Genomic DNA, 26,981 nt, shown 5'->3' on the forward strand with positions numbered 1-26,981 from the left:
TGTTGAAAGCCAGGTGTCTCATATGCCTGCCCTAAACGAATTCCAGGTGACCAGAAAGTGAAGTTATTTGATTAAAGTTTATGAAGACAAATTAGTTTAATACAAAATATTAGTGGTTCATTTCACAGATGTTTTGTTTATAATAAGTACTGCTGTATATACATAAAAAAATAAGAAAAGGACATTTTGATTTCATGGTGACTTCAATTAGTGACTGGTAACAATTATATTAGTCGTTTTTCCTGTAGTATACCTAAATTAGGTTCTAAGAACAGTGAGGTGTGGTTCCATCTGCAGTTTTTGGCAGCCTGGTATGACACAGCATGATTGAAAACTTTCTCATCACAAACTTTTAGGGATGATTAGACAATCATTCTGGAACAGAATGTGTGTGTGTGTGTGTGTGTGTGTGTGTGTGTGTGTGTGTGTGTGTGTGTGTGTGTGTGTGTGTGAGGCATTGCAATTCTTTGGCCTGGCTGCATTTTTCTTTATTGCTAGCTAAGTGGAAGCTTGATATTTATTAATTGGTACACATTTTTTTTAAAGGAGTCCCAAAAACTGAAACGTCTAATCATTATCCATATCACTGTTTAAATTACACTTGCACAAGGCAACAACTGTATTACATTCCAAAGAGCTCCCTTATCAGCACCACCATGGAAAATGAAACAGTATTTGGCCCAGATGGGCATGTTTTGACTCCCATTCCAATTGTGACTAGTAAATAAATGTAAAGTACTAATAGTTATTCATTAAGTTCTCGTACTTACGAATAAATAAGTACTATCTTTAAAAATATATATAATAGTATCTAAACAATAAGTTTAGACGCAGTAGCGCAGTAGGTAGTGCTGTCGCCTCACAGCAAGAAGGTCGCTGGTTCGCTATGTTCACCCTGCATTCGCGTGGGTTTCCTCAGGGTGCTCCGGTTTCCCCCACAGTCCAAAGACATGCGGTAAAGGTGAATTGGGTTAATTAAATTGTTTGTAGTGTATGAGTGTGAGTGAGTGTGTTTGGATGTTTCCCAGAGATGGGTTGCGGCTTGAAGGGCATCCACTGCGTAAAACATGTGCTAGATAGGTTTGCGGTACATTACACTTTGGTGACCCTGGTTTAATAAAGAGACTAGGCCGAAAACAAAATGAATGAATGAATGAATGAATGAATGAAACAATAAGCACTAGTAGATAAAAAGAAAAACATGCTACTACTTAATGGGAAAGATATTATAATTTCAAAAATAAGAATTAGTAAAAAGATACAGTACTAGCATGATTTTTGGATTAGATGTTAAAACAGCTTGCCATAATCTTTAGCCTATGCAAGTCTTTCTAGTGGGCTTTTCACAAAAAAAGTTAACTCTGGATCATTCAGAACAGAATCAAATCACACTGATTGACAGATAAATCTGTGTATGAGTACACTGGCATTTTACACTGTAGCCTACATTCTTAAATCATGGGTGAATGAATTGCGAATCCTAATCATTTATTTATGTTGCATAGTGCTTTCTAATCTTTTCCTCAATGCACTTTTGTGCAAATGATAAGAATTGATTTTACTCTCGTCTACAGTTTTCAGCAGTATTTACATTTTTGACTGTGTGGCATTTCCATCACTGCACAGAGCACATCAATGTTGTAGCAGAACGCATTTGTCAAAACCCACGAGAATCATTTGTTGAGATTTTCCTTTTGTGTTTTAAAAGAGTATTTTTCAAAGAATCAGTCAAATAAGGTCTGTGGTAAACGTAACGTGATGATACTCCAATGTAGGGGTCCCTAAACTTGTTCCTGGAGGGCCGGTGTCCTGCAGATTTTAGCTCCAATCCTAATCAAACACACCTGAACAAGCTAATCAAGGTCCTACTAGGTATACTTGAAACACCCAGGCAGGTGTGTTGAGGCAAGTTGGAGCTAAACCCTGCAGGGACACCGGCCCTCCAGCACTGAGATTGATGACCCCTGCCCCAATGTTTTCTTCCCAATTGAAGAGTATAAACTGCAGACCCAAACCCTAACTGTTATTTTGTTGTTACCTATTAGAAACTTGTTTTATAACATGAAACATCTTTTTATTTCACACTGCTAACAATTTACTCAATGTCAACAATTATTATTCTGTATTTCACACTGTACAATCTTAAACACTGCTGATATCCTTAACTGGATGTATGTGGAATCAGTCATTCATTTGATTAACTGCAGCGCAAGAACCTTATATTAAGGCTCTGTACACCCTGGCACTGCTAACTGCTATCAGTTTTTTTTTCTATAAACAAACTTTTTGGACCATCCACTTTATTCTAAAGGTACAGTTTGCCCTAAACATGTCATTTATGTCATCATTTATTCACCCCTTCTCTCTCCGAAAACAAAAGAAGATATTTTGAAGAATGTTGAAAACCAGTATCCACTTCGATATGATCTTTATTTCTTACTAAGGATGTCAATGGCCACCAGTTTTCAATATTTTTCAAATATATTTTCTTTTGTGTTTAAGAGAAAATAAAGAAACTCTAAAAGTTGAGGAAGAGTTGAGTGAACTACGTAACATGAAAGTGTTTTTAGTTGTATGAAACAACAGCTTCTTGACTTTAAAAACGGGTATATCTTATCCTATTATTTTAACTTCTTGGTATCATAAACAGACAAACAACAAAAGGTTTAATAATAATACAAATGAATAATAATAATTGTATTATTATTATTAAAATATGTATTATTTACTATTCATATATTGAACTTTACCAAAAAAAAAAAAATAGAACCTTAGGTGCACCTGCAAAAAAGGTGAATCTGTTCTTCACTCCATCAACTAAAATGTTGTTCATCAATATTTGTGACCCTGGAATAAGTTGTATGGGTATATTCTGGGCAATTACAATTGCAATTGTCAAAATTTATGCCAAAACTCATAATGATATTAAGTAAAGATAATGTTCTATGAAGATATGTGATCAACTTCCTATTGTAAATATATCAAAATGTAATTTATTATTAGTAATATTGTTTTTAAAGTTTTATTGCAGTTAAATATTGTCCAATATCCCCCAATCAAACCATATATTAACTAAAGGCTTATTCATTCAGTTTTCCAATTATGTATAAATCTTAACTCTTGTGTGTAAAAATCTTGACACTCATAGGTTTGTAATCCAGTGTCACAATTCTACACTTCAAACACTGATTGCGCTACAATCTGGAGCATGCAAATACAAGGCAACTGGCTCTTCAGTTACTAATCATAACATTCTAACACCTTATGTTTTTCATGCTGCATATTTGGCACCATAATGTGGAATCAACAGTGTAAATACAGTGCTAATTCTGTTTTAAACCATCTTGGTCAACAAACCAGATCTTTACCTCTAAATTTCCAGTGTGAAATGTTAACTTAGCCAATATTAAGAGCCTTGTTCCACAATATCCTGGGTTAAACAATGTGAAAAGTCCTTCTGTTCATCACTGGATCTGTTTATCTTACAGTACTTGACTATATTTGTCAGCACAGATATCTTCACACTGTACTGACACATATACATTTCCTCCCGTTTCCTGCAGATCGTCTGTCATTATGTACTGGCAGATATGAATTATTACATGTCTGAATGAACTTTCCAACTACTGATGGCCTGCTGTAACACTGAATTCCTCAGCATATACATGCTCTTAAAATAAGATGTTGTTTCCTTTGTGGTAGTAGTAGCCTTTTTCACACTGGGTAGGATAAAAAAAATGTAAGAAACGTGTCTCAAATGTCACGGTTTTATTTATTTGACTAAAAATGTACCCTCACAGATAAAGTGAAAAAGTAGCATTACCCTCCAATGGGAAATATATGAACTTTCTGAATTTGTGTTGGGTCATTTTATACCCTGTTGACAGACTTTTTGTAAATAAAAACTTGGAAGGAAATGCCATACATTTTTGTGAAGAAAACAAAAAGTAATATTTAATTGTAAAATGATTATCTGCCTATAAACATATGTAATGCATTCTGTATAAATGTTTTATGCTGTCTAACCCAAATAAAAAATTATTATTCTGACCTGTGATTAAGCCCGTTTCTTTGTGTTTTGGGGGTTAATAGTGATCATTTAGTACCAAATCACATACATTTATGGGATTTAAATTTTGCAGTAGCATACGAGTGTTTTAATGGGACAGTTCACCCAAAAGAAATTATATTTGCTAATTATTTTGGAAGATTTTAAGCTAAAACTGTGGTCTAAAACATTCGCTCTGTGCAATAAACGGAGCATTTGGCAAATGTATTTGATAAACGTACTTTTTGTTCGACTCAGAAATGTCTTGGATAGTCACTCTGAGGGTTTTAAGTTAATTTCAATACATTTTTTAAGACTGAGCTGTCCAAATAGTTCCAATCACACTAATCAAACTTGGTTTTCAGATTCATATTAGATCAATCTAACTTTTGAAAGTTTATGACCAGTTTTTAAAATGTGATGACTATTATTTAAGACTAGTCTAACAGAGTTTGTCGGCCACTACAGTAGTTACAGTTCATGTCCTGCTGTTTAATGTAATTGTTTAGGGGATGTTAGTTTGGAGATGTTTTGAACATTTAGTCTATGAACTACAGCACCACCTGATGGACTGATCTTTTTTTTAACCACATATCTTTATTGGAGAAACACTGGTAGCCTAATAATTACGATAAAAGTTTAGGTATAGAGTTGAAAATTAAGAAAACATATTATTTGCAAATACTAATAACAATTAGGGGGTCTACTTGTTTGAGTCTTAAACACTAACAAAAGAAAAAGACATTGAAGTTTGCCTATTTCAGTATTATTCTATTAATGCCGGTCTATCTAATTTTTTTTTTTTCTTTTTTTAAGAAAAGCTTTGTTTTTATATTGTGAACAGAACGGTGTAGATTATTAGTTTGTACAGGAAACAAAATCAGATAACAGATAAAACATTTTGGAGGAGTCGATGGATAGACGACATTTGATGGCAGCAATTGAGCAGCAGGGGTCGCAATACTCAAGGCAAAATGTAAGGGTCATGTTCATTTGAGTGAGATGATTCTGTATGATGGGTACTATCAGAGGTCATGGAAGTAAGCATTGATGAGTCCTATTACTGATGAATTCATAAGCCAGCAACAACAAAATAATATATTTTATGGAAATGTTGAACTAAAATGTATGCAATTTAAGAAATAAATACCTGATAGGCTACTATATGGGGAACTAATGTGAGGAAGGGACTTTAATTACATAGCAGGTAGACAAATGGCCACCGAAAATGATGGCACTTCCGAAAAAAAAAAAAAAAAAAGTATGCCTTCGTTTAGGTTGTTGCTGTTTCAGACCCAGAAAGCACCTTCTGTCTTAACAGATCATAAAGGATTATCAATTGATATAAATATGACACATTAAGTTAAACAAAGGATACTGGAAACTCAAAAGGACATTATTGATGAATGAAACATTAAAAATTAAAGTAATAGAAATTTTGACAGCCTGGTGTTGGATTCAGGCAAAATAATGAATAAATGAAGGAAGGCTTTGAAAAATATTGGGAGCTTATTAAAGTTAGGACTTTAGCTATTTAAATGTGAATTCTTTTACTAAACAACATAAAGAATGCAGAACCACAAAATAAATGGTGTAACTGCCTTGTAGAGTAAATTCAACTTTTTAAGAATTTAATCTGTCATTATCACAAATATAAATGGACGATATTTACAAAAAGAAAGCAAAAGACGCTTATAAAAGATCCTGACAAATTTGGAACGAGGGAAAATAATACCCATCGGGCCTGAATCTGAAACAAGTTATTAATAGGAGTTATTAATAGGTTAATAACGTACCGATAAGTAAAACAAACAAATAGCTAAAAACAAATAAACTAGTTAAGTTATTAAAACGTCGCAGTAATAAATAAATAAATAACCAGTTACGTGTTTACGTGTTACTGTAAGAGGCGTCGCCAAGATCAGTTTACACCACACCACACAAACGTCACTGAAGCGAGAGAGAGGATGCTGAAACACTGAGGCTGTGCCAGGACCACAGTCAGTCTACTATCAGCGTTCAAGATCCTGGAAATGTGCAGGTGAGTTCTTTAAATCAAACGGTGGATATCTTTATACATAATAAGATCCTATCTGACACTGAATTACTGCCGTGGCTTATCTTAAATAAGACAACACCCTGTCGTTACCTTCGCTTCATCTGCTACGTTAACGTTACATTTAATCAATTAACGTTAACGCAAACGGAAAATAACATTTCATCTTAACTACAGACATTTGTATTAGATTCGGAAAATTTTTAATATAAGAGTCATCTATTCGTGGCAATTCAAAGCGCATCTTCACTGTTGTTAACGTTAGCTGGCTAACGTCAGTTAGCTCAGCTGTTGGCTAGCTAATGTATCGCTAGAGTGGAATTTGAAGGGTCACCGTTATATCGATGGTATTATAAAATAAATATGCCAGAATTGACCTTTCTTGTATTCGATACATGTGTTGGCAGTATTTATGATGACATTTAGAAGATATATTCATCGTTTAGTTGTTAATGCGCCTGTCACCCAGTACAGTTCGGCAGCCCTCTCCAGCTCATTAAGAGTTTATAAAGACCATTAAGATTGATGAAAATCGATATGTCATTTCTATCAGAACTGTATATTTTAAATATTATATAGGGTGTCCTATTTTCTAAACTGACTAAATTGGTTAAGGTTTCTAATTTGAACATAGAACTAATATTACATTTTAAATTTTTGCCTTTAACATGTCATGTATGAGAGACTTTTTCTGCTCTGAACTCCTTGGCAAAAGCAGTCAAGATGTTCTATCAATTTCTCCACATCAAATTCATTTGGAAAAAACTTATAGAAATGTTAAATAAAAGGATAGTGTAACTGATGATGATGATGATGTGGTGCTATTAATATTTGATCATTTTAACATTCAGTGGTTTTACTAGTGCACAGGTAAATGCCAAAAACATTTATTATTATTATGATTATTACAGTTTCTTTTTTTTACTAGCCACACATTTTACACCCAGCTCTTGTTGTATAATGAAAAAAAAAAGGATAAATTGCATGAATATTGTATGTAATCTATCTTTAAAGGATGCCAGATTAACTTTAAAACACAATTTTAATTCAAGAAGAATGAAAAAAGAACAGACAAAACAAGTAAACTGAGAGAAAAACAGAAAGGTGTGGGTGTGTTGGGAGTTTTAGCAGTCTTTGTGCAAGTAGATCTAAGGCTGCACTGAATCTAGTTCATCTGACTAAATATTGCTCATCAATGAAGACTAATCGACTACACACTTTCTCAGTAAAGAGTCATGCTGTGTCAGGCTGTGGCCTATAACCAGAGGGTGATTGTGTCCTGGCGTGTTTGAACAGGGTACTGAGCTGGTACAGGCTGGGTCAAACTGCACGCACTCTTATTGATTATTTGGGACAACAGCAGTCAGCTTAGAGGTAAACTGAGGTACATGCTACAACTAGATTACACATGGAAGATGCAATTCAGTTTATGAGGTTCTCAACTGCTGGGTCATGATTGAAAAATGGGTCACAGTTCAATGCTAAATGTAAATAATCATGCATAGATTTATAGTATTACATACAGTTTAAATCAGAATTATTAAACCCCACTTTGAAATTCTTTTTCTTTTTAAAATAATTCCCAAATTATGTTTATCAGAGCAAGAAAATTTTCACAATATGTCTGATAATATTTTTTCATCTGGAAAAAGTCTTATTTGTTTTGTTTCGCTTAGATTAAAAGCAGCTTTAAATCTTTTCTCCGTTAAACAGAAATTGGGGGAAAATAAACGGGGGCTAATAATTCAGGGGCTAAAAATTCTGACTTCAACTGTATGGTAAAAATGTCTTCAAAACTAAGAGTAGAAGACATTACTCATTTCATGAGACTTGTTGTTATTTTTAATAAAAGTTCATCAAAGACTCCTACAAAAACAACATTTGCACAAATGTTTTAACTGTTTTTAAGATTCTTGAGTACCAAATCAGCAGCGATGAATGATTTCTAAAGGTATAAAGTAATGGTTGCTGAAAATTAATATTATCCTCCAGGGCTCGAAATGAACTTTTTTACTTGGTAGCACCGGTGCTCCCAACTTCAAATATTTAGGAGCACCAGAAAAAATTTAGGAGCACAAGAAAAAAAATTAGGAGCACCCACCAAAAATGTATGAGCACCGCTGCAAATAGTTTAAGGGATTTATTGTATTTTAAAAACAACATCAATAGGACTAACAAAAACCAGAAACAACTATCTAACTAATGCTGTGATGACTTGATATTTGTGTGCAATAATTCCAAAATGAATGTCTAATAATTATAGAATATTAATGATAATTAAAATGACAATAATAGTAACAATGAATTACATTTCTCATTATGATGCTGCCTTGAACGTGCATGAATATCTGCAATAAAAAGTCTGTTACTTTATGAAAAATAAATGTATAGTTTGCATCAAACAAAAATGAAGCATTGCAGTAAGAAATATTTATTTTGTACTGCTGTTTTATATGAATGTCAATTTAATAAATAATATTTCTGCTACAAAACAAACAAAAGATTATAATAAATACTTAAATTCAATGCTGAAAGCTGCAAAGCAGTCATCAGTAAATAAATAAAAAAATAATATACACCTCAAAAAAGAATAGATAAAAGAAAGTAAGCAAAGTCTCACTTCTATCACTCTAAAAGTTTTGGTTTCAGTTTGTGTCAATTTAAATGTTCAGTCTGAGCTGATCTTCACTTTTCTGTGTTAGTGGAAAGCAGGCGAGTCAGCCGACCCAATATATGAGCAGGCAGAGCAGGATTCTTGCGCTGACCATCGGCGCAATACCTGTCTTTGTTATGAGCCGCAGTTTCAGTGTAAACTTAGTAAAGGCGAGCTTCTTTGGCGATGATATGTACAGTATTAGATTTGACTTTTAGCGGACATTTGCGCTGAACACGCAGTGAATGCAACGCATCGAGATTCGGGCACCTTCTCCGAAAAGCACGTACTCGATTGATCTCAGCTGGCGGATCAATATCCATTACGTGTCATGATCGCTCTCATCTGCGCCTCAACTTTAGGTGGGGTTTGCAAACCTGTGTGCTTTAAGTTTTCACTCTTCAGCCGTTTGTATTTCCCGTGGTCATAAAAGCTCCTTCCCTGTCATCTGACAGCGGAATACCTTGAGTGATTGACAGCTAATATGAACCAATGTAGCGGCAGGGAAGAGCGATTCAGCACGTTTTTACAAAATATCAAAACAGGTCTCACTACAACCATTATCTGCAGTCGCACTAATGCGCCCAAATATATTATGAGGTCGCATAGATTCATTTTCGGGCGCATATGCGACCAAAATGGTCGCAATTTCGAGCCCTGTCCTCATCTCAGGAATATGTTTCTTTTTGATATATATTAGAATAGAAAATAGATTTTTAAATGGTAAAACTATCATAATCTTTACTGCATTTTAATCAAATAAATGTAGTCATGGAGAGCTTAAGAAATTTTCTGTCACCTTAACCAGTCTCACCAACACGAAACATCTTAACAGTAGAGAAGACCACTTTTGAAGGGAAAAAAACAGTTCCCATACCATTTTGTGGCAGAAGAACAGGCGTACATCCAATAAAACTCAGTGTTTTGGCAGACATTCATCTGTGACTTGCTAGACAGCCAACTTTGGTGAACGCCAACTTGGACTTCATCCTCAAAATCCATAATATTTTGCATAAGACTGCTCGTATTCTGTTTATGGGAATATTAATACATTTTAATAGATCTGATTTTGATGGCATTTGATTTTGGTGCTATTTTACCAGGTTTATCTGTCATGGATGCAAATATGATACCAAAATTCACCACTAAAGAGGAGGAAATTGACTTCTGGAAGGCTCTTTCACTCAAGTACAAAAAAAGGTAAGCACATTGAACGTTACTCACACACAGCTCATTTCTCTGTTTTGTACTCTTGACATCTGAGAGCTTTCCTTCATGTTGTTCTCAACCTTCAGTATTGTCTCTAAAAGAACAACATTAGCTTGCCCTGAAGTAATGTCTGTGAATGCTGGGAATAAAGCAAACGAGACCTTTTCCCTTACATCATTACCACCATGTTGAGGAAGTATCTGCATGTTTGAGGACTTCCTCTCAGTCTCATTAGTCTGTTTACCATATGCAATCCACCACCACAGTGAGAATTTCCTTTAACGAGTTTAGCTTTTGTGATTTGATATAGACTCCTGCCGCTAAAATTCAAAAAAATATTACACAACAAGCTTGTTGCTTGGTAAAGTTTGTATTCCAAAGCAGCATTTCTCAATTCCAGAGGTTTTTAGACTACTTGGAATTAAGCATGGGACGATAGCTGTTTTCAAGGTATAATGTGGTTTGGAAAAGTCAAGGTTTTAAAATAGATTTAAGATCTTAGTCTTAAGAAGACTACGATTTTTTTTTATTTACTTTTTTAGGACAACAGTATCTCCAGCAGAAAAGATATCCAAAGATGCTGTTTTAAATTGTTAAGAAATTTGTGTTTTTGAAACTAATGAAGAAAGCAGATGTCAATGACTTTTTTTTAATTATTTAGCCTGACATGTTTACTGTTCCAAAATATTTAAAAATGTCTTTTAAAATAAAATATATTGTGTTCAAAGGAGAAAAAAAGTTTTAGTTTTTTACCCAGACATTTTAAAAGAATATATTTTAGAGCAGTAATCACAATATCATGAAAATGTGACATTTCTATCCAAGGTTACCATACCGTCAGAATCTTATACTGGCCCGTGCCTAAGAGTCCCATGGCAAACTTGGCAAAGGTTTGTGCATGTTACGTCTGGTTACGTAAAAAAAAACTAATTATTATGATGGGGTTTTGTAGCTCCAATAAATCAGTTCATTTATTATGAATCAGAGATTTGGTCTACAAATCTGCTTTGTTCTTTTGTGTGTGTGTGTGTGTGTGTGTGTGTGAACTATTTTTAGCATCATGGCATCTGCATGTCAAATAAGTCTGAAATATATGATTGGGCAGCTTTTTAAGTAGAGTTGTGATATTAATAGTCAAGCAGTGGGTCTAGTTTGCCTCATAGATGGGGTTTAAATCCCATAGGACTACTTTGAACAAAGAAATTGGCCTATAGAGATATATAGGTGGTGTGTTGTTTATTTGATTTTTTTTACTTGAGCTGGTTACAACCACATAGAACATCTTAGCAAGGCTTTAACTCAGCTTACCAGTGTTAACTCAACTTTCCTTACTATGCTTTGAGATTTAACCATAGTTGTATCTTTTTGTGCATCTACCAAAGGCAAAACAATATGCACTTTATTTATTTATTTTTTTATTAAATATATATTATTTATGTTGGTTTAGTTTTTTTTAGTATTTTTTAACTAACCCTGGTTAAAAAATAATGAGAACTAAATAATTGTCATTCTATAATAATAATAATAATTCTGGATTATCTGTTAATCACATTTCATGACTTGCTGATCTGGCCGATCTCATGAACCAATCGCAAGTTCTTTGTTTTTGACAACATTGCAAGTTTACTAAAATCTGGCTGGAAATATTAAGGAAATAAAAAAAAAATTATTTAAACCTCAATATTTAATATAATGTCTTGTAATATACTTATTTTAACAAATAGTAGTGTATAGGGCTACTTCCTTTTAGTTAAGAAGTAATGGATTTATTTATTTATCAATTTTTTTGTCTGTTTAATCTATTATTTTCTGTAAAGCTGCTTCGGACCATGACATGTCCTCACTAAATGGTTATAAGAGACATGTTTAAGGGATTATATGCAACATCCTTTATTTATTCTCTTCGGTAAGGAGAGTTCTCTCTTTAGGTTTAATGCTTAGAGTGAAAATGTGCTTTATGCATTATAAAGTTTCAGCCAATCAGCGTGACAAGCAATCAGTACTAGGCATGGACCGGTATATGATTCTGATGGTATGATAACCTTGGATAAAAATATCACGGTATCACGGGATTGTGCGCACTGCTCTAAAACATATTCTTTTTAAATTTCTGGGTAAAATGTCTTTTTTTCCCCTTTGAAAGCCCTATATATATATATTATTTTTTAAAGATTTATAATATTTTGTTACAGTAAACATGTCAAGCTAAATAATTCAAATGAATCATTGACTTCTGCTCTCTTCATTAGTTTCAAAAACACTGATTACTTCACAATTTAAAATGGCATCTTTATGGCCTACTTATACCTGGTATTAAGATGCACTTTTATGTGAACGCTTATTTTTAAGTGGACAGGACTAAATACAGATCCAAACAGGTTCTGAGATGTATTAAGCAAGCCCATTTTTGAACACTTCCAGTAGTCATGTATTTGTATGGATGACTGGACAGACTCCTTTGTGTCTGACATGATAACTCCATCTGCCCAGTTCTGACCTGCTAGTAAAACACACTAATCGGCACTTCAGAGACCAGAAACTATCCAAAAATGAGTCCCAGATGTTCTCATGCTCTCCTGCGCTGCCTGGGCATTATGCACTTTGTGCAGTTCTAGTGGTCTCCTTGTGCCTGGACAAACAGGTCGTCATGCTCAATCTCTTGGCTCACGTGGTGTAACATGACTAGGTACAAAAATATTGCTCTGGTGCCATTTTTAGATCCTTCCACACCATAATGCTGGCTGGTGATTACATAAAGAGGCCCAGGGCAGCGTTCTCCCGGTCACTGGTGCACTGTAAACAAAACTGCTTATTTACAGCAGATCTGCCCCATGAAGCCAGACTCATTCAACTTAAATCACCCTATTTAAATAATGAGGCAAATACCAGTAAGATGACCAGTGCTTTCCACAGATTTTAAATATACTTGCGGTGGTAGCCGGATTGAAACACCCCTTTTACTCATGGCACATGGTTACCTACATGCGACAAAAGTGATTTTTATCACGTTCATTATAACACCTATAAGTCTGTTTCTTTTCAATTGGTTAAAGTATTAAAAAAAGACTTTTAAAATAAAAAAGAAATTCACTATTTGTTTAACTTTAATTCTATTCAGGAGCCATGTGCACCCACTGTCAAGTAAAATCTGCTGCTGACATTTTATACAGTATTGCTAAAGCATGTCAAATATGTATAAAATATGTAGTATTTCAGCATCATCAAAGGAATAAAAAAGTATAATAATTACAAGAATAAAAAATGTTGATTAATTAAATCAGGCAAATGAGTTAATTAAGCATTTCTAACGGTGTACGAATATTTTGCAGCCAGTTTAGATGTAATTTCGTCCTCTCTGAGTATATAGAAAAGTTTATCTGGGTCGTTTATATCAAAGAATTATTTATTTAATGCTTCTCTCTGTCTTTTGGCTGTGCACGCGCTGTCAGCTACGAAGCCATTTCAAAGTAAATCAGGCTTAAAATAAAAATGTAATGTAAAAACGCATACAGTTAACCAAAAGCCGAATCTTGGACATTTTAGGAGATTTAAAACACCGGTCAGATGCATTTCTAAGTCCCACATCTCTGTGGGTCTCTGCAGAGCATGTGAGATTGTCTGTGAGACAATGACCATTCTCACACAACCAGAAGTAGGAAATGTGTAGGACGAGATAAGATTTTCCATTGGTTAATCGATTGCAGATGTTTGGCTATTGGGCGGACACAAAAAAGTGTAAAAGGTGACTACTACAAACATTAGTAAATCACTTTACAAGATTAATTAATTTGCATGAATTAAATTATAAATGTATTACACATAGTGTGATATAGCAATCGTGTTGTAAGAAAATAAGACTCCTTTGAGTGCACAAAGCACCTGTTCACACGTGATATCTTTACAGCAGTTTACCTGTAATTTTACAGTTAAGTGTGTATGTATAAAAGGGCTTCATGAAGAGTGTCAACCAATGATCACTGGGGACAATCACAGTCACATCTGTTGAGTGACTGAGTCACCAGTTCAAGGATCCACTCAACTCCATTCAAACATTAGCTGCAAATGGTTAGTTACTGATTGGTGGCTAATGATAGGTACTGAAGTCATTACTTTTGACATGAATAGTCAAGGCATAGTACAAGGCAAACTCAAATTAATAGTGTATTTGCTTTGTGCCTGATTTATTAGTTCAAGGGTGTTCAACTATATCCTGATATGTATGTGTGTTCAGTTATAAGGAGGCACAGGAGGAGTTGCTGGAGTTTCAAGAGGGCAGCAGAGAGCTGGAAACCGAGCTGGAGACACAACTGGGCCAAGCGGAGCATCGAATCAGAGACTTGCAGGCAGACAATCAGAGACTGCAGCATGAGCTCGACTCGCTCAAGGTGACAGTGTGTGAGCTAAACACAGGCGTTAAGTGTGTGTGTGAAGAACATTAAAGTGAGGACAGGACTAATGCAAGTGTGTTTTACGTATTCTGTCCTGTAGGAGAAGCTGGAATATCAGTATGCTCAGAGCTATAAACAGATCTCTGTGCTGGAGGACGACCTCAGCCAGACTCGAGGCATCAAGGAACAGCTGCATAAATATGTCCGAGAGTTAGAACAGGCCAATGACGACCTGGAGAGAGCTAAGAGGTCAGAGGACATCATCTTATCCTTCACCATTACAATTAGCTGTATCACAGCCAGAAATACTTACTAAGAGGACACCATGAAATTAATATTTGGAGGGAAGTTACACTGCTGTTCAAACGTTTTGGAGTTGGTCTGATATTTAATGTCTCTTATGCTCATTAAGGTTGCATGTATTTGTAAATAAAAGCAACACTATGCAAATATGTCTAGCGAATTCCCCTTGTGGAAGCGCAATTGGCTATTAGAGCCATTAATATCAGTCATTAATATCAGAATGTTTTGATAGGCCCAGCGTAGACATTTTACATCAGCACGTTTTGAAATTGTACATGCTCATACAGGCAATTTTACTACTGCGTTCAAACACTGCAGAATTTACTGGTATTGTTACAACCTCTCGTTTCTAAAATTTGGCAGAAAAAAATTTCTGGTTCCAAATTTTCTGTCCATGTAAAAAATCTGTAAATAAAAGCCACACCATGAAAATTCTTTCACGACTTCCCCTTGTGGGAGTGCAATTGGCTACCAGTGTGGTAAAACTATTGTTGAGCTTCCCAATGGACAGCGCAACTCACATGCATTTGTTGACTAACCTAACCGGACCAGCGTAAGCTGACACCTCATTTGGAAACTATGTCCAGAAACCAGGTAAAATAGCCTGTGATTCACTACACTGTCCAACAAATATCATTACATTCTTCTACTTCAGCTCGTGCCATTAAGTGTAAGCTCGTTCAATACAAATCAATGTTTGGGTTTGTGTCTATCAGTCTCAGAATTGTTTTTATTTATTTATTTATTTTTTGCTTCCTCTGACAAAACCCTCATAGGTTTCTTTAGTGGGTCTATATTAGCATGTTTTGTACCACAAACAAGCTTTTGGCTAACTCCCCCTAAGCTATGAAAGCAGATTGTAGGGTTCTGCAATTATATATATGTTTTATATATGTCCATGGTTCCACTGGCAGGAGAATATTAATAAAAAGTATTATGTTGGCAAACAATATGCTAACCATGCTGGAAATGTGTTAGCAGCATGCTAATTTATGCTAACATATTAGCAATGATGCCAGTAGTGTACTAAAATATCCTAATACTGTGCTACTGCAGTGTGTTAATCAAGTCAATGGACAGCAAGCCTGCAACCATTAGCCAAAAAAGTGTCATCTCTACAGATGCTAATAACATTGAAACAAAAACATTCAAAAACATGATAAAGTCAGGTGTTCATGAATTCTCTTAAATGAAAATTCTCTCAATAAATAGAAAAATAAACAGAACAACACTTATTTTTTATCAATTAATATCAATTTATTGTGTCCGTGCTAATTTAAAGATTCTACTTATTTATTATTTGTTGTCATCCTTGAGATTACTAAACAAAACAAAATAATAGATTTTGGGTAACAGGTTTTCTTAAAAAAAAAAACGCTAGTAGTTTGTAGTGGTTTGCATTGTTTCCTACGGTTCTACTATAACTGACAGTTTATTCTGCTACTGTATATTATTCTGTCTGTAACCACAGAGCCACCATAACATCTCTGGAGGACTTTGAGCAGAGGCTGAACCAGGCCATCGAGAGGAACGCTTTTCTGGAGAGTGAACTGGATGAGAAAGAATCTCTCCTTGTGTCTGTGCAGAGACTAAAAGATGAAGCCAGAGGTATTTACTGACTCTGCTCTCAGTAATCTGGTCATGTGTAATTACAGACAGTTCCTCATTCCAAGCTTTGTTTACTGATCCTGTTCTGTCAGTAAAAAGCTTTTCCTGCCTGCTAGTGGAATGAAGTTATGATGTTACGTAGTCTGATCAGCATTATTGTCTGTGAGTGAAACTTAAAGATCAATACTGTACGCATTATCTTAACATGCGCATATATATGCATTTGTAGACTTGCGGCAAGAGCTTGCAGTGCGAGACACCAGGTCAGAGGTGACGAGAATGTCAGCTCCCAGCTCTCCGACTCCGGATAACGACAAAACAGACTCTGCGGTCCAGGCATCCCTTTCTCTGCCTGCTACACCTCTTAGCAAGAATCTGGACAATGCTTTCACCAGTCAGACAGGTTGATTTCTGTCTCTGAGATGTACACAATGTCACACTTGTTCAACATCAACTGATTTATTTCTTCTCTCTTTTTCAGTTCTGGCCAACGGCTCCACTAACGCAGCCCTCACACCATCTGCTAGAATATCAGCGCTCAATATTGTGGGCGATTTACTGCGCAAAGTTGGGGTGAGGAAATGCTGTATGAATGAGAGACAAATAATTGTTGAAGGTTTGGTTTCCTGATCATTAGGGGTGCAATGGTTCTGGATAGACCTAAAAATCAAATTGTTCCATTGTCCTCCCACAGTTTAGTGCACCCTGTGATCCACGGTTCAGATTATGCATTATTGTTATTAGATTGATGAGGAAAAACAACTGCAGAAAGTTTCACCTTCGTACACTTCCAATTGCCTTTCACATGTGTGAGTCCATTTCCCAGTACTGGGTTGTGGCTTGTTGGGCGTCCGCTCCGTAAAACATATGTTGGAATAATTGGTGGGTTATTCCACTGTGGCAACCTCTGATAAATCAGAGATGAAGCATCTAATTGCCTCATAGTATGTAAATCTGTTGTTGACGTTTCATTACTTGTCGGTGTGTTGAGAGTTCAGCATGGCAGGTGAAAGAGATACAGTTAACCCCAAAAGCGCAGGTGAGCCCAAAACACAGTTCATTGCAGTCAGTGTTTTTCAGACAAACAAAAAAAAATATGGAATTCAGATTTTCTTGCAAAAAACATGAAGATATCCCAGATCAGGGATTCCCAAACTTTTTAGCCCACGATTCCCAAAATAACAATGCCAGTGACTCGCGATCCCCAATATCCTCTGAGGTGGTTATAAATTTACAAACCTTGCAAAGACAAAATGGCCCATACACACACACACACACCAACAGGCTTAAGTCTGTTTTTCATTTAAATTCGGAGGTCATCCTCCATGTTCAATTGTGGCCTGTATTTAATTTTAAAGTACTTGAGGGCCGTAAAGGTTTCATAAAGTTTACTCTGGTGCCATGAAATCAATCTGCTGCATCTGACCCTATTGCTGTGTCTTTAAACTAATGTAATGAGACCTCAGGGGTCGCAATCCAATGGACAAAAAAAGTGTTTTGTTTTATAAGTGTAAACTACAATTTTTATCTTCTGTAGCATATGGAAAAAATTTACTTATTCTAACAGTTTAATAAAAAGAATTATATTTTTGTGATCACCAAGCCACCCTCTCTCATTATCCCGTGACCCCTAGAGCTGTCTCGATTTCCTTTTTGGGAACCACTGGCATAGATCAGTGTTTCTCAACCAGATTCCTGGAGGACCACCAACACTGCATGTTTTTTTGATGTCTCCTTTGTCTGTTACATCCATCACAGGTCTTTAAATCTTTGCTAATGAGCTGATGATCTGAATTAGATGTGTTTGGTTAAGGAGACAAGGAAAATGTGCAGAGCTGGTGGTCCTCCAGGAATGTGGTTGAGAAACACTGGCCTAGATGGTTTTGAATGTTGAAAATTACCCAGTATAAGCTATTTTATGATGCACAAGTAGCACTAAAAATAAAAAGTTTTTAGTTTGTTCCACATAGTGGACACACATATATTTATTGATATATTTATAATTACTATGCTTGTCGGGAACTGGCTGTAATTTTAAGTGTTGCTTTTGTTTCCTAGGCTTTGGAGTCTAAGCTCGCAGCTTGTCGAAATTTTGCAAAGGACCAGGCAGCCAGAAAGAACTATGTTACCAACGTCAACGGCAATCTGATTAATGGCGACATTTCAAATTACTCTCATTCGCTCCACACATCCTACTTCGACAAAGCGTGAGTTGCCCATTTAGTTCAGAAAGACCAATCAATACATCATTAGATGTTGATGAGCAGTTACTTGAATTGATCTGTTGCCCATAATTGCACTTTCTTCCTCATTCTGATGTTTTGCAAAAAACAGATAAATAAGAATAAACTATTAAGTTCAGGTTCAGTCACCTAGAAACGGACATCCTGTAATCTTTTTTTCTCATGTTGTACTAAAAACCCATAAGACATTTGCTTATCTCCTAAAAATTGGGAACTTTTTGACTCTATTAACTCAAGCTTTAAAAATATTCAGAAAAACAGTGCATTAATCTATTGTGTTAATCCCAGGTTTATGAAATGCTATGAATTCTTTGTTTGAGCTTTATTTATAGACTAAATATCTTCACTTCCACATGAAAACCAGACAAGTTTACCAGTAATCATTAGTAATGCATTCTTAAGCTGCTCGCACTCCAAATCAGAAGTGTATAGCATTATTTAAAATGACATTATTTAGATGGCTCAGTGAAGCAGAAATTTTTGAACAGCATCCTGAGTAGTAGCTGGGCACCAAGGACTGATGCCCCATTTAGGAACAATTATTTTAAATTATTTTAAATTATTTTAAATTATTTATTTAAAATAAATAATTGAAGACCCAAAGCAGAATCGTTTTAAGATCGTATTAGATCTTATTGTAATGCAAACAACATGGAAGTGATGTTGTTTATGGCAGAGCTTCATTCATTATATTATAATAGAAGATTTTGGTATATTTTGTTTGGGACTTGTTTTAGTTTCTTTGGAATTATGCACAACATTTTATTTTATTTATTGGCAAAGAAAAAAAATTGCATTGTTTCGTGAAACTGGGATTAAATGCTTACTTTTTATAAACGATTCAAAGCTCAAAATGTTCTAGCAGAAAACTGATTGTGAACATGATGGAAAGTTTTTTGGGGACTGGAACAACATGAGGGAGATTAATCAAAGACTTTTGGATGAATTTCTAGTGTGGTTTTAATGGGATTGTTCACCCAAAAATTAGAAATGTACAGATCCTGCTCCACTTGTCCCAAACCTGTTTGAATTTCTTGCTTCTTTTAAACACAAAATGAAGATGTACTGGTGGTGATCATTGGTTAAAAACAGAAACTGACTTCCATGGTATGTTTTGTTCCTACTCTGCATATCAATGGCTGCTTTTTTCCTCCAAACCTCTTCAGTATATCTTTCTTTGTGTTTAACAGAAGAAATGAATTCATAAAAGTTTAGAACTACTTGAAATGTAAATGGTTTGGCAATGTTTGTTTTTGGGTGTACTATCCCTTTAATATGAGGACTGATGGAAAGTGTGATTATAAGAATAAAGAATCTTACACCAGAGATGAAATTCTCTCAGACTTTTATGTGTTTCTCTCCTCAGCAGAAGAGAGAGGGTCATTTTCCCTGCGTTACTCTTGGGTAAATGATCCGACTGGTAGTTTTATGATGGGGTCCATGCATGCTGGTTAACAACCCCTGCATATAACTTATAGTATGATAATCCACTAGGTTAAGATCACATCATCTCCACTAACATCTTGGTGGTGGCTAAATCTGGGATGGTGCACTCCATAGGTTTGCTCAAATGTGTTTTAAGTAAATGTGAAAGGATTGGACTCTTAGCTGAAGATTTAAAAGCTGAAAGGCCATCAGAAAAAAAGTGCAAAATTTATGGAGTTCACTCTGAATGTTGAATTCGATAGAGTTTTTCTCCTGTCTGTCGGTATCAATTACATTACAAGATTAGACCGTTCTAGTCATTAGTTAGATCATGTTCATTTTCTTGGTAAGGTCAACATGAAATGACATTCGCAAACTCGCTTTATTTTCATAATCTGACATTTCTGAGTGAAACAATATATTCAAAAATATAGCATGGTGCTTCTTTTTATCCAAGAGGTTAGGAAGGTAGAGATTATTTACACTACTACAATTCAAAATAACTTTTTTTTGTTTTGTTTTTTTTGCTTGATTGTAATTTCAAATGTAATTTACTTCTGTGATGGTAAAAAAATATATTCTTTGAAGCACTCATGCTGCATTCCAGACAACTCAGTCAGACCTCGGTGCAGTCAATCATACGTCACAGTTGCATTTTCATTATTTCATAACATTTCATGTTAATGTGCCAATGATGGCTCAAACAAAATGCTATCTAAGAGTGACTTCTTGCAAAGCTTCAGGGTCCAAGCGCTATATCAAACTTAATGGGGAGACTCAACAAATGGTAATAATAAACGTTTACAAAGCAAAGTGTTATTAAAAGAGGTCATAAATATTTTCTCAATTTAAATAAGTAGTGGCTCGAACCTGGAAACAGTATTAATTTGTGACTTGACTTAAGCTGATTTAGCTGCCAGAAAAAAATATTATATATTGCACTATTATGCTAATAATATTAGAAACTATGAGAAACCACTCATTTTGTTCTGTAAGCATACTTGAAAGTTTATGTTATGTTTCACATAACATAGCTCTTTGCTAATCTCACTTTAGCAGAACAAGTTGCTGTCTGTGAAGTGTCAAATGAGTTTTGTGGTTGTTCGATCTGCCCTGTTATGTTCAAGTTGGAAAACGCCCAATACAAAGTTGTCTGGAATGCTGGATTATCTCCATTTAGGAAATATTTCATATATGCTAATTAACCCTTGTGTACTGTTAAAATCTACCACACTTTTGTTATGTTGGTGGCTGTTTTTAGCCTATTGACTTTCAATATAACCACATTCTTTGATTGCAAAGCCATGACACCAAATAAACTTACTATGTTCTGAGAGCTGAGGTGCTTATTTTTTATTTTCTCAAACACATCAAGATAAGTGTGCAAAAGTTTGTCTTTCTCTCTTACATACACACTATACTCCATATACAAGCCAGAAACAAATCTTTTTGTGCACTGTAAATGATTATCAACAGAAAAAAGGGAAAAACAAACAATCAAGAATGCATTATTATACGGTGTTATGGCTTTGCAATCAAAAAAAAGTAATCATAATGGAAGTCAATGGGGAAAAAACTGCCACAAACATAACGAAAGGGTAGTCAATTAGCCCAAAGTGTATTGTTGAGTTTTTTTTTTTTTAATTCCAAAGCATTTTCCCAAAATATGTGTCAAAACAAGATTTGTCACCAAACACCATGCCATTTGCTGAAAGTTGTGGCCAAATTAAGCATCAAAATCACCTCAGAGTGAATGAAAACATCCCCAACAGCACAAAAGGGTTAAGGAAAAATTACTATAATTTCTGTGTGGAAATCATGATCTTTTTCCATCTCAGGATACGTTGATGAATAGAAAGCTTTTTTTTAAATACCTTTACAAGTCTTTGTGGCATTATTACTGCTTAACACTGACTTTTGTTCAATTTAACACATTCCTTTCTCTAATAAAACGCACTAATTATTCCTTCAACAAAAACAACCTACAATAAGCTACAATGAGTTATTTCAGAGGCAAATTTTGAAAGAAAGTGTGCAAAAAGACGATTTTTTTATCATACATCCACCATTAAGACCAGGAAATTAATGGCATCCCACAAACAAATGCTTTTCATTTTAAATTTCATGTTGACTTTAAGCTTGTTTAACGATTAAGTTGGGCTGGACAATAATAATATCAATATAAATTGTGATACATTTTTTTTCAATAATGGTGATATGATTTTTAAACTCATTCCCGGTATTTCGATATAGGCTACATTTGCATACGTATATATATATATATATATATATATATATATATATATATATATATATATATATATATATATATATATATATATATATATATATATATGTTTGTAAAGGCTAAATACAAATAAAAAGAGAACATACATTTTTGTTTTACTTTTTTATTTAAAGAAAAGCTATAAGACCCTCAAGGTATTAAAGACTTTGCAAATTCAGTTTGCAGACATTTGTAGGAACAGACATCTATTGTGTGCGTTCCTAGCAGTTTTTTCATGTCTTTTTAATATTGTCCATATTGATGTCGGAATTATATTGTATCGACCAAAATTAAGAAGTATATCGTGATATAAATTTTGCCATATTGTCCAGCCCTACGATTAAGAAGCTTTATTAGATTTAAACCGTTTAACAAGACAAATGGAGTCCTCCAAAGATTCAGTGTGTCTATTACAGTGCCGTTTTCCGCAGTGCTGAATCAGTCTCTGCTGTGGCTCGAGTAGATCAATAGATGATAAAGGTTACGGTGAGGACGTTTTTCTGTGGAGCTTGTGTTTCTGCTTCGAAAGACTTATCGTGTCTATACATGAGCCGTCACGAAGTGTACATCAGGATTACAAGCTTTAATCTGGTAACTTTATAATATAACTTTACAAATAATTTCAAGAATGTCAAGGTAACGAAAACAGAGACAGTGATGCGTAGCTGAAGGCCATCATCGAATTACCGAAGAAAATCGAAGAAAATCTACAGTTTCAGAGCTTCAGAGTTTTGTTTTGCTTGCTTCTACACCAATTCACTCACGCGTGGGCATTGCTATGCATATTAACTGGCCCTTTTGGTTTTGAAAAAGCTTTTAAAGGCCTGTTTCTGTCTCAGTTTCATCAAGCCAGGTTCTGTCTATTGTCTCTTGTTGGTGTTTACTGAAAGAAGTACTAGCAACTAGAGCTGGGTGATATGGCAGAATACAGAAATAATGTTACAACACAATACCAGTCAATTATAATCTTTGCTTCACTGAAATATTTAATTATAAAATACCAAAAACTTTCTCATTCAGACTGCTTAGGTTACTTCAAATTGTTATCGATGGTTTATATAGTTGTTTAAAATAAATATAAGTGCAATAAAATAAAAATATCAAAATATATTATTAAATGTAACGCTTAAATATGTTTGCTTTATTAATAACAAATATATCATTATTATTATTTTTTAAAAATTACGTCTCCAACTCTGTTTCAAAGGTCCCATGAAATTAAAATAACGTTTTTTTAGATATTAGTATCAGTATTATTAATTTTCAGGATATCAATAAGCTAGTATGCTCCAAAACAGTGGCAAAATTTGCATTTAGAAATTACAAAACTGATATCAACATGAAAAACTTGTAGTTTGTCACTTCCACCCAAATTGATCAACGTTTTATTCACGTCAGCTCACAGTACAGTTTCTCATCACATCATTACTAATCAAATGCTCTCTAGTATCTGACACACCCCGCCCCTTCAAGACGCTTCTCATTTGCTTTTCATCTGATGCTCAACCACTCTCACTGGTAGAGCTGTGATAAAACAAAACACAATTGGATTTTTTTTAAAAAGGGGAGGAGCTACTCTATTTCCCACCCTCTCATCGTGCTTCGGTTGAGATTACGTTAAACATTACGAAACATATATTATGTTTTTAAATATGTCTCCAAATCTGTCTTAAATGTGTTTCCTTTTTAAATAACATATAATATTATTTTTATTCTAAATTCATCTTAAATATGTTTGCTTTTTTAATAACAAATTTTTTAATTTTTTTAAATAATATGTCTCCAACTCTGTCTTAAATATAATATTTGCTTTTTTTAATAATTTATAATATATGAATACATTTATTTTTCAAATCTAAATATCTCTTTAATATAATGTTTGCTTTTTAAGAACAGATATATGCAATATTAAAAAAAAATAAATAAATCACCCAGCCCTAACTGCAACAATTCTAAAGGCTCATTCACACCATGTACGATAACTACAACAACAATGATACAGTATGTAAGCAAATAAACATCACAACCACAGAGGAACAATATCATTAGACTCATTCTTCAGATTGGTTTTAATCTAACCAATCAACACCAAAACCAAGCCAATCAGAATCCACCAGACCTTAAAAGACCTCAAATATTTAAAGCAACCAACAACAAAGTCATAGCGCACTCCTAAAATAAACAACGTTATCATGTGTTGATGTGGACACTCATACAGTTATCGCTCTTGATGTGAAAGAGCCTCATTTGAATGGTCTGATGGCCTGTATTATACAGGCTCAATCTGAAATCCTATGTTTTCTCTGAGCACAGCAGGACGGTGAACGGTTTGGACCCCGGTGACGCGACACACATCACAGCCCCACCGCGATCCAACTCTCCATCTGGCCTGGTCCTCAGCGTATAAAACACACTCAGACTCCATTTATATCCACTATACAGCAATATAATACACTACTGAAGCTGAGTCCACCCTACAGTGGGGTTTACAACAAGGTTGGTAATGGGAGCCCTTCTGTAGCAGCACCTCATAACTCGGTTATAGTCTCGGTTCGCAATATACTACATGAAGTACTTGTTAATAGTTGTTAAAGATGTACAGTATATACCCTGACCTAATATATTTATGGTTACCGTTCATTTAGCATTCATGTACATATTTACGTTGTTTTCTGTTTGTTATGGATGTGATGTCTTCTAACACAATCCAAAAAATGTATTTATTGCTATAGTGTTGGATCGCAACGTATGTGAAACCTGAAAACAAAGGGAATTTATAATATTAATGTATGTTGTGCGATAACTGCACCTGTTTGTGTAAGAAAGTAGACCTGATATATAATGATATACTGTATAATTGATGGAAAAAGGATGGCTATCTAGACTTACATGTGCACTTATATGTCATTTTTATCCCCAGTTATACATTTTTTTTATTATTAAGTGCTAATGTGTGCCTCAGATGGTTGAACTTACTGTATTTCTGTGGCCTGGTGTGAAGCGTCTTTGGAGTTGCACATGAAGGATTGGTTTTGGCTTCAGCAGGTTTGTATTGGAACACTGGTTTTAGTCATTCTGACAATCGACTGCTGTAGTAATACTGTATAATACATTTGCTATCGAGTCTCAGGTTGGTTTCCCAGCCTCATAGTGTTTGTATTGATTTTCATACCTTATTTGTCTCCTTGAATGAGATATCTTACTCGTTTTGCTTTGTATAGTGCAATGTGTTCCCAAAAGCACCTTTTGTTACTTTATTTGTTGCTCAAATAAACTGTTGAGTTCTGATTGGTCTGTGTTATTGTACCAAATGTTAAACTGTTTAGTGTTACCACTGCAAAATATTACTTTAGCTATTTTAGTACTGTACAATAAGGTTATATTGGTTAAAGCTGGTTAATGTGTTAACTAACAATGAGAAACAATGCTATACTTAATATATATATATATATATATATATATATATATATATATATATATATATATATATAAATAACATATTAGCCTGTGTGAGCTCAGATCCATTTAAATAAAGGTAACCCATTGTGCCCCATTTTACAAGATGTAAGATCTAATGTCTCTAATAAGTGTGTGTATGTGAAGTTTCAGCTCAGAATGCCCATTATATTTTGGTGACTGTTGCTTTAAATTCAAAATTCTTTTCAAAAAAGGGCGGAGCTACAAATGTGTCAGCATAGTGGCAGATTCAAAAACAAGACTAGTGTCCTATGCCAATGAGGGAGAGAGCTTCACTAATGAGTGGCCCTTTCCCGCTGATATGTACAAAGGGAGAATGTCAATCAAAGTGTTCTGCATACTGTTTTTATCGAGTGTGATTAAAAAAATAAAATTAATACATTTTTACAATTAGAAGCTGGTTATATTCATAAACTGTTGTGTTTAAACCCCTTTAAGAAAGTGTTAATAAGTATGCATAATAGGTCCCATTTAATATAAATGATTTTATTAATGTTGAAGTAAATGTTTCTACTAATCTTGGTATTTATACTAATGTAGCTAACTAATGTTGATAAAAAGAAACCTTGTTGTGAAAAAAGTACTATTATTTATTACCAGGATATTAGATCAACCCCCACACTACCACCACCACATTTTGTTTATTGTTTGTTTTCATTTTTATTTTACTGATTTCATGCTTGCTACTAATCTTGAATTTGCTTGAATTTCTTTATATTCTTTTAAGATTTTCACATTTTTATGTAACATTTTCATATGTAAAATACAAATATAGGTTTTGTTTAATATGCATATGTTAAAGGTGCAGTAGGTGATCTGCCTAAATGCTATCTGTTAGCATAATACCCTTGAAACACAGTCTCCTGCAGTCCAAAGCCACGCCTCCTGAAATCACGAACAAGCACCTTAAAGATCACGTCATTCACCAGTTAGAAAACTTTATAGTACTTTATAATACTACAATTCTGAATGATAAACTGTCTTTTATCTAGAGCGCTTTCAGTTGTGTAGCAAGCAAAACTTGTCATAATGTGCAATATTTCATGCATGCAAGAATCGCTGGTCTCACTCTCTCACTAAAGTGACGACTGTATGCTTAATGGTTGGCCGGCAGGTGCAGGAATTACACTTATTATTAAGCCATACTGACATGCTATTTCAGACCGAATGTTCAGAGTAGGATGGTAAACAATAAAGGGAGTGCTTTACATGTCATCATTGTTCAAAAATGAACCAATGTGAATATAAAACCAACTTTAGCTCAGTAAAGCAGGCTAGGCGGAA

At 34.6% G+C, this 26,981-nt stretch overlaps 1 protein-coding gene across 7 annotated transcripts; it reads left to right on the forward strand.

The window, feature by feature from the left end:
* The first annotated feature begins 5,986 nt into the window (after positions 1 to 5,986).
* ndel1a (nudE neurodevelopment protein 1-like 1a) lies at positions 5,987 to 25,508 on the forward strand. 7 transcript variants are annotated; one of them, XM_087274837.1, is made up of 10 exons: positions 5,987 to 6,089; positions 9,861 to 9,957; positions 14,198 to 14,351; positions 14,455 to 14,603; positions 16,129 to 16,265; positions 16,495 to 16,668; positions 16,747 to 16,838; positions 18,324 to 18,472; positions 19,875 to 19,912; positions 24,534 to 25,508. In XM_087274837.1, the coding sequence occupies exons 2-10, from the start codon at positions 9,872 to 9,874 to the stop codon at positions 24,542 to 24,544; spliced, it is 990 nt and encodes a 329-aa protein (XP_087130963.1). In that variant the 5' UTR covers positions 5,987 to 6,089; positions 9,861 to 9,871; the 3' UTR covers positions 24,545 to 25,508.
* Positions 25,509 to 26,981: the final 1,473 nt, after the last annotated feature.

Source organism: Danio rerio, chromosome 12 (assembly GCF_052040795.2).
Source record: "Danio rerio strain M-AB ecotype USA chromosome 12, GRCz13ab, whole genome shotgun sequence".
Classification (NCBI taxonomy): domain Eukaryota; kingdom Metazoa; phylum Chordata; class Actinopteri; order Cypriniformes; family Danionidae; genus Danio; species Danio rerio.

What these genes read in the sequence shown, in the direction of transcription:
- ndel1a (XM_087274836.1), top strand. Translation starts at nt 9,872, where the DNA reads ATGGATGCAAATATGATACCAAAATTCACCACTAAAGAGGAGGAAATT. An exon ending in ATTTACTGCGCAAAGTTGGG is followed by an intron (nt 16,839 to 18,323) that starts GTGAGGAAATGC and finishes TTTGTTTCCTAG; the next exon opens with GCTTTGGAGTCTAAGCTCGC. An exon ending in ACATCCTACTTCGACAAAGC is followed by an intron (nt 18,473 to 24,533) that starts GTGAGTTGCCCA and finishes CTCTGAGCACAG; the next exon opens with CAGGACGGTGAACGGTTTGG.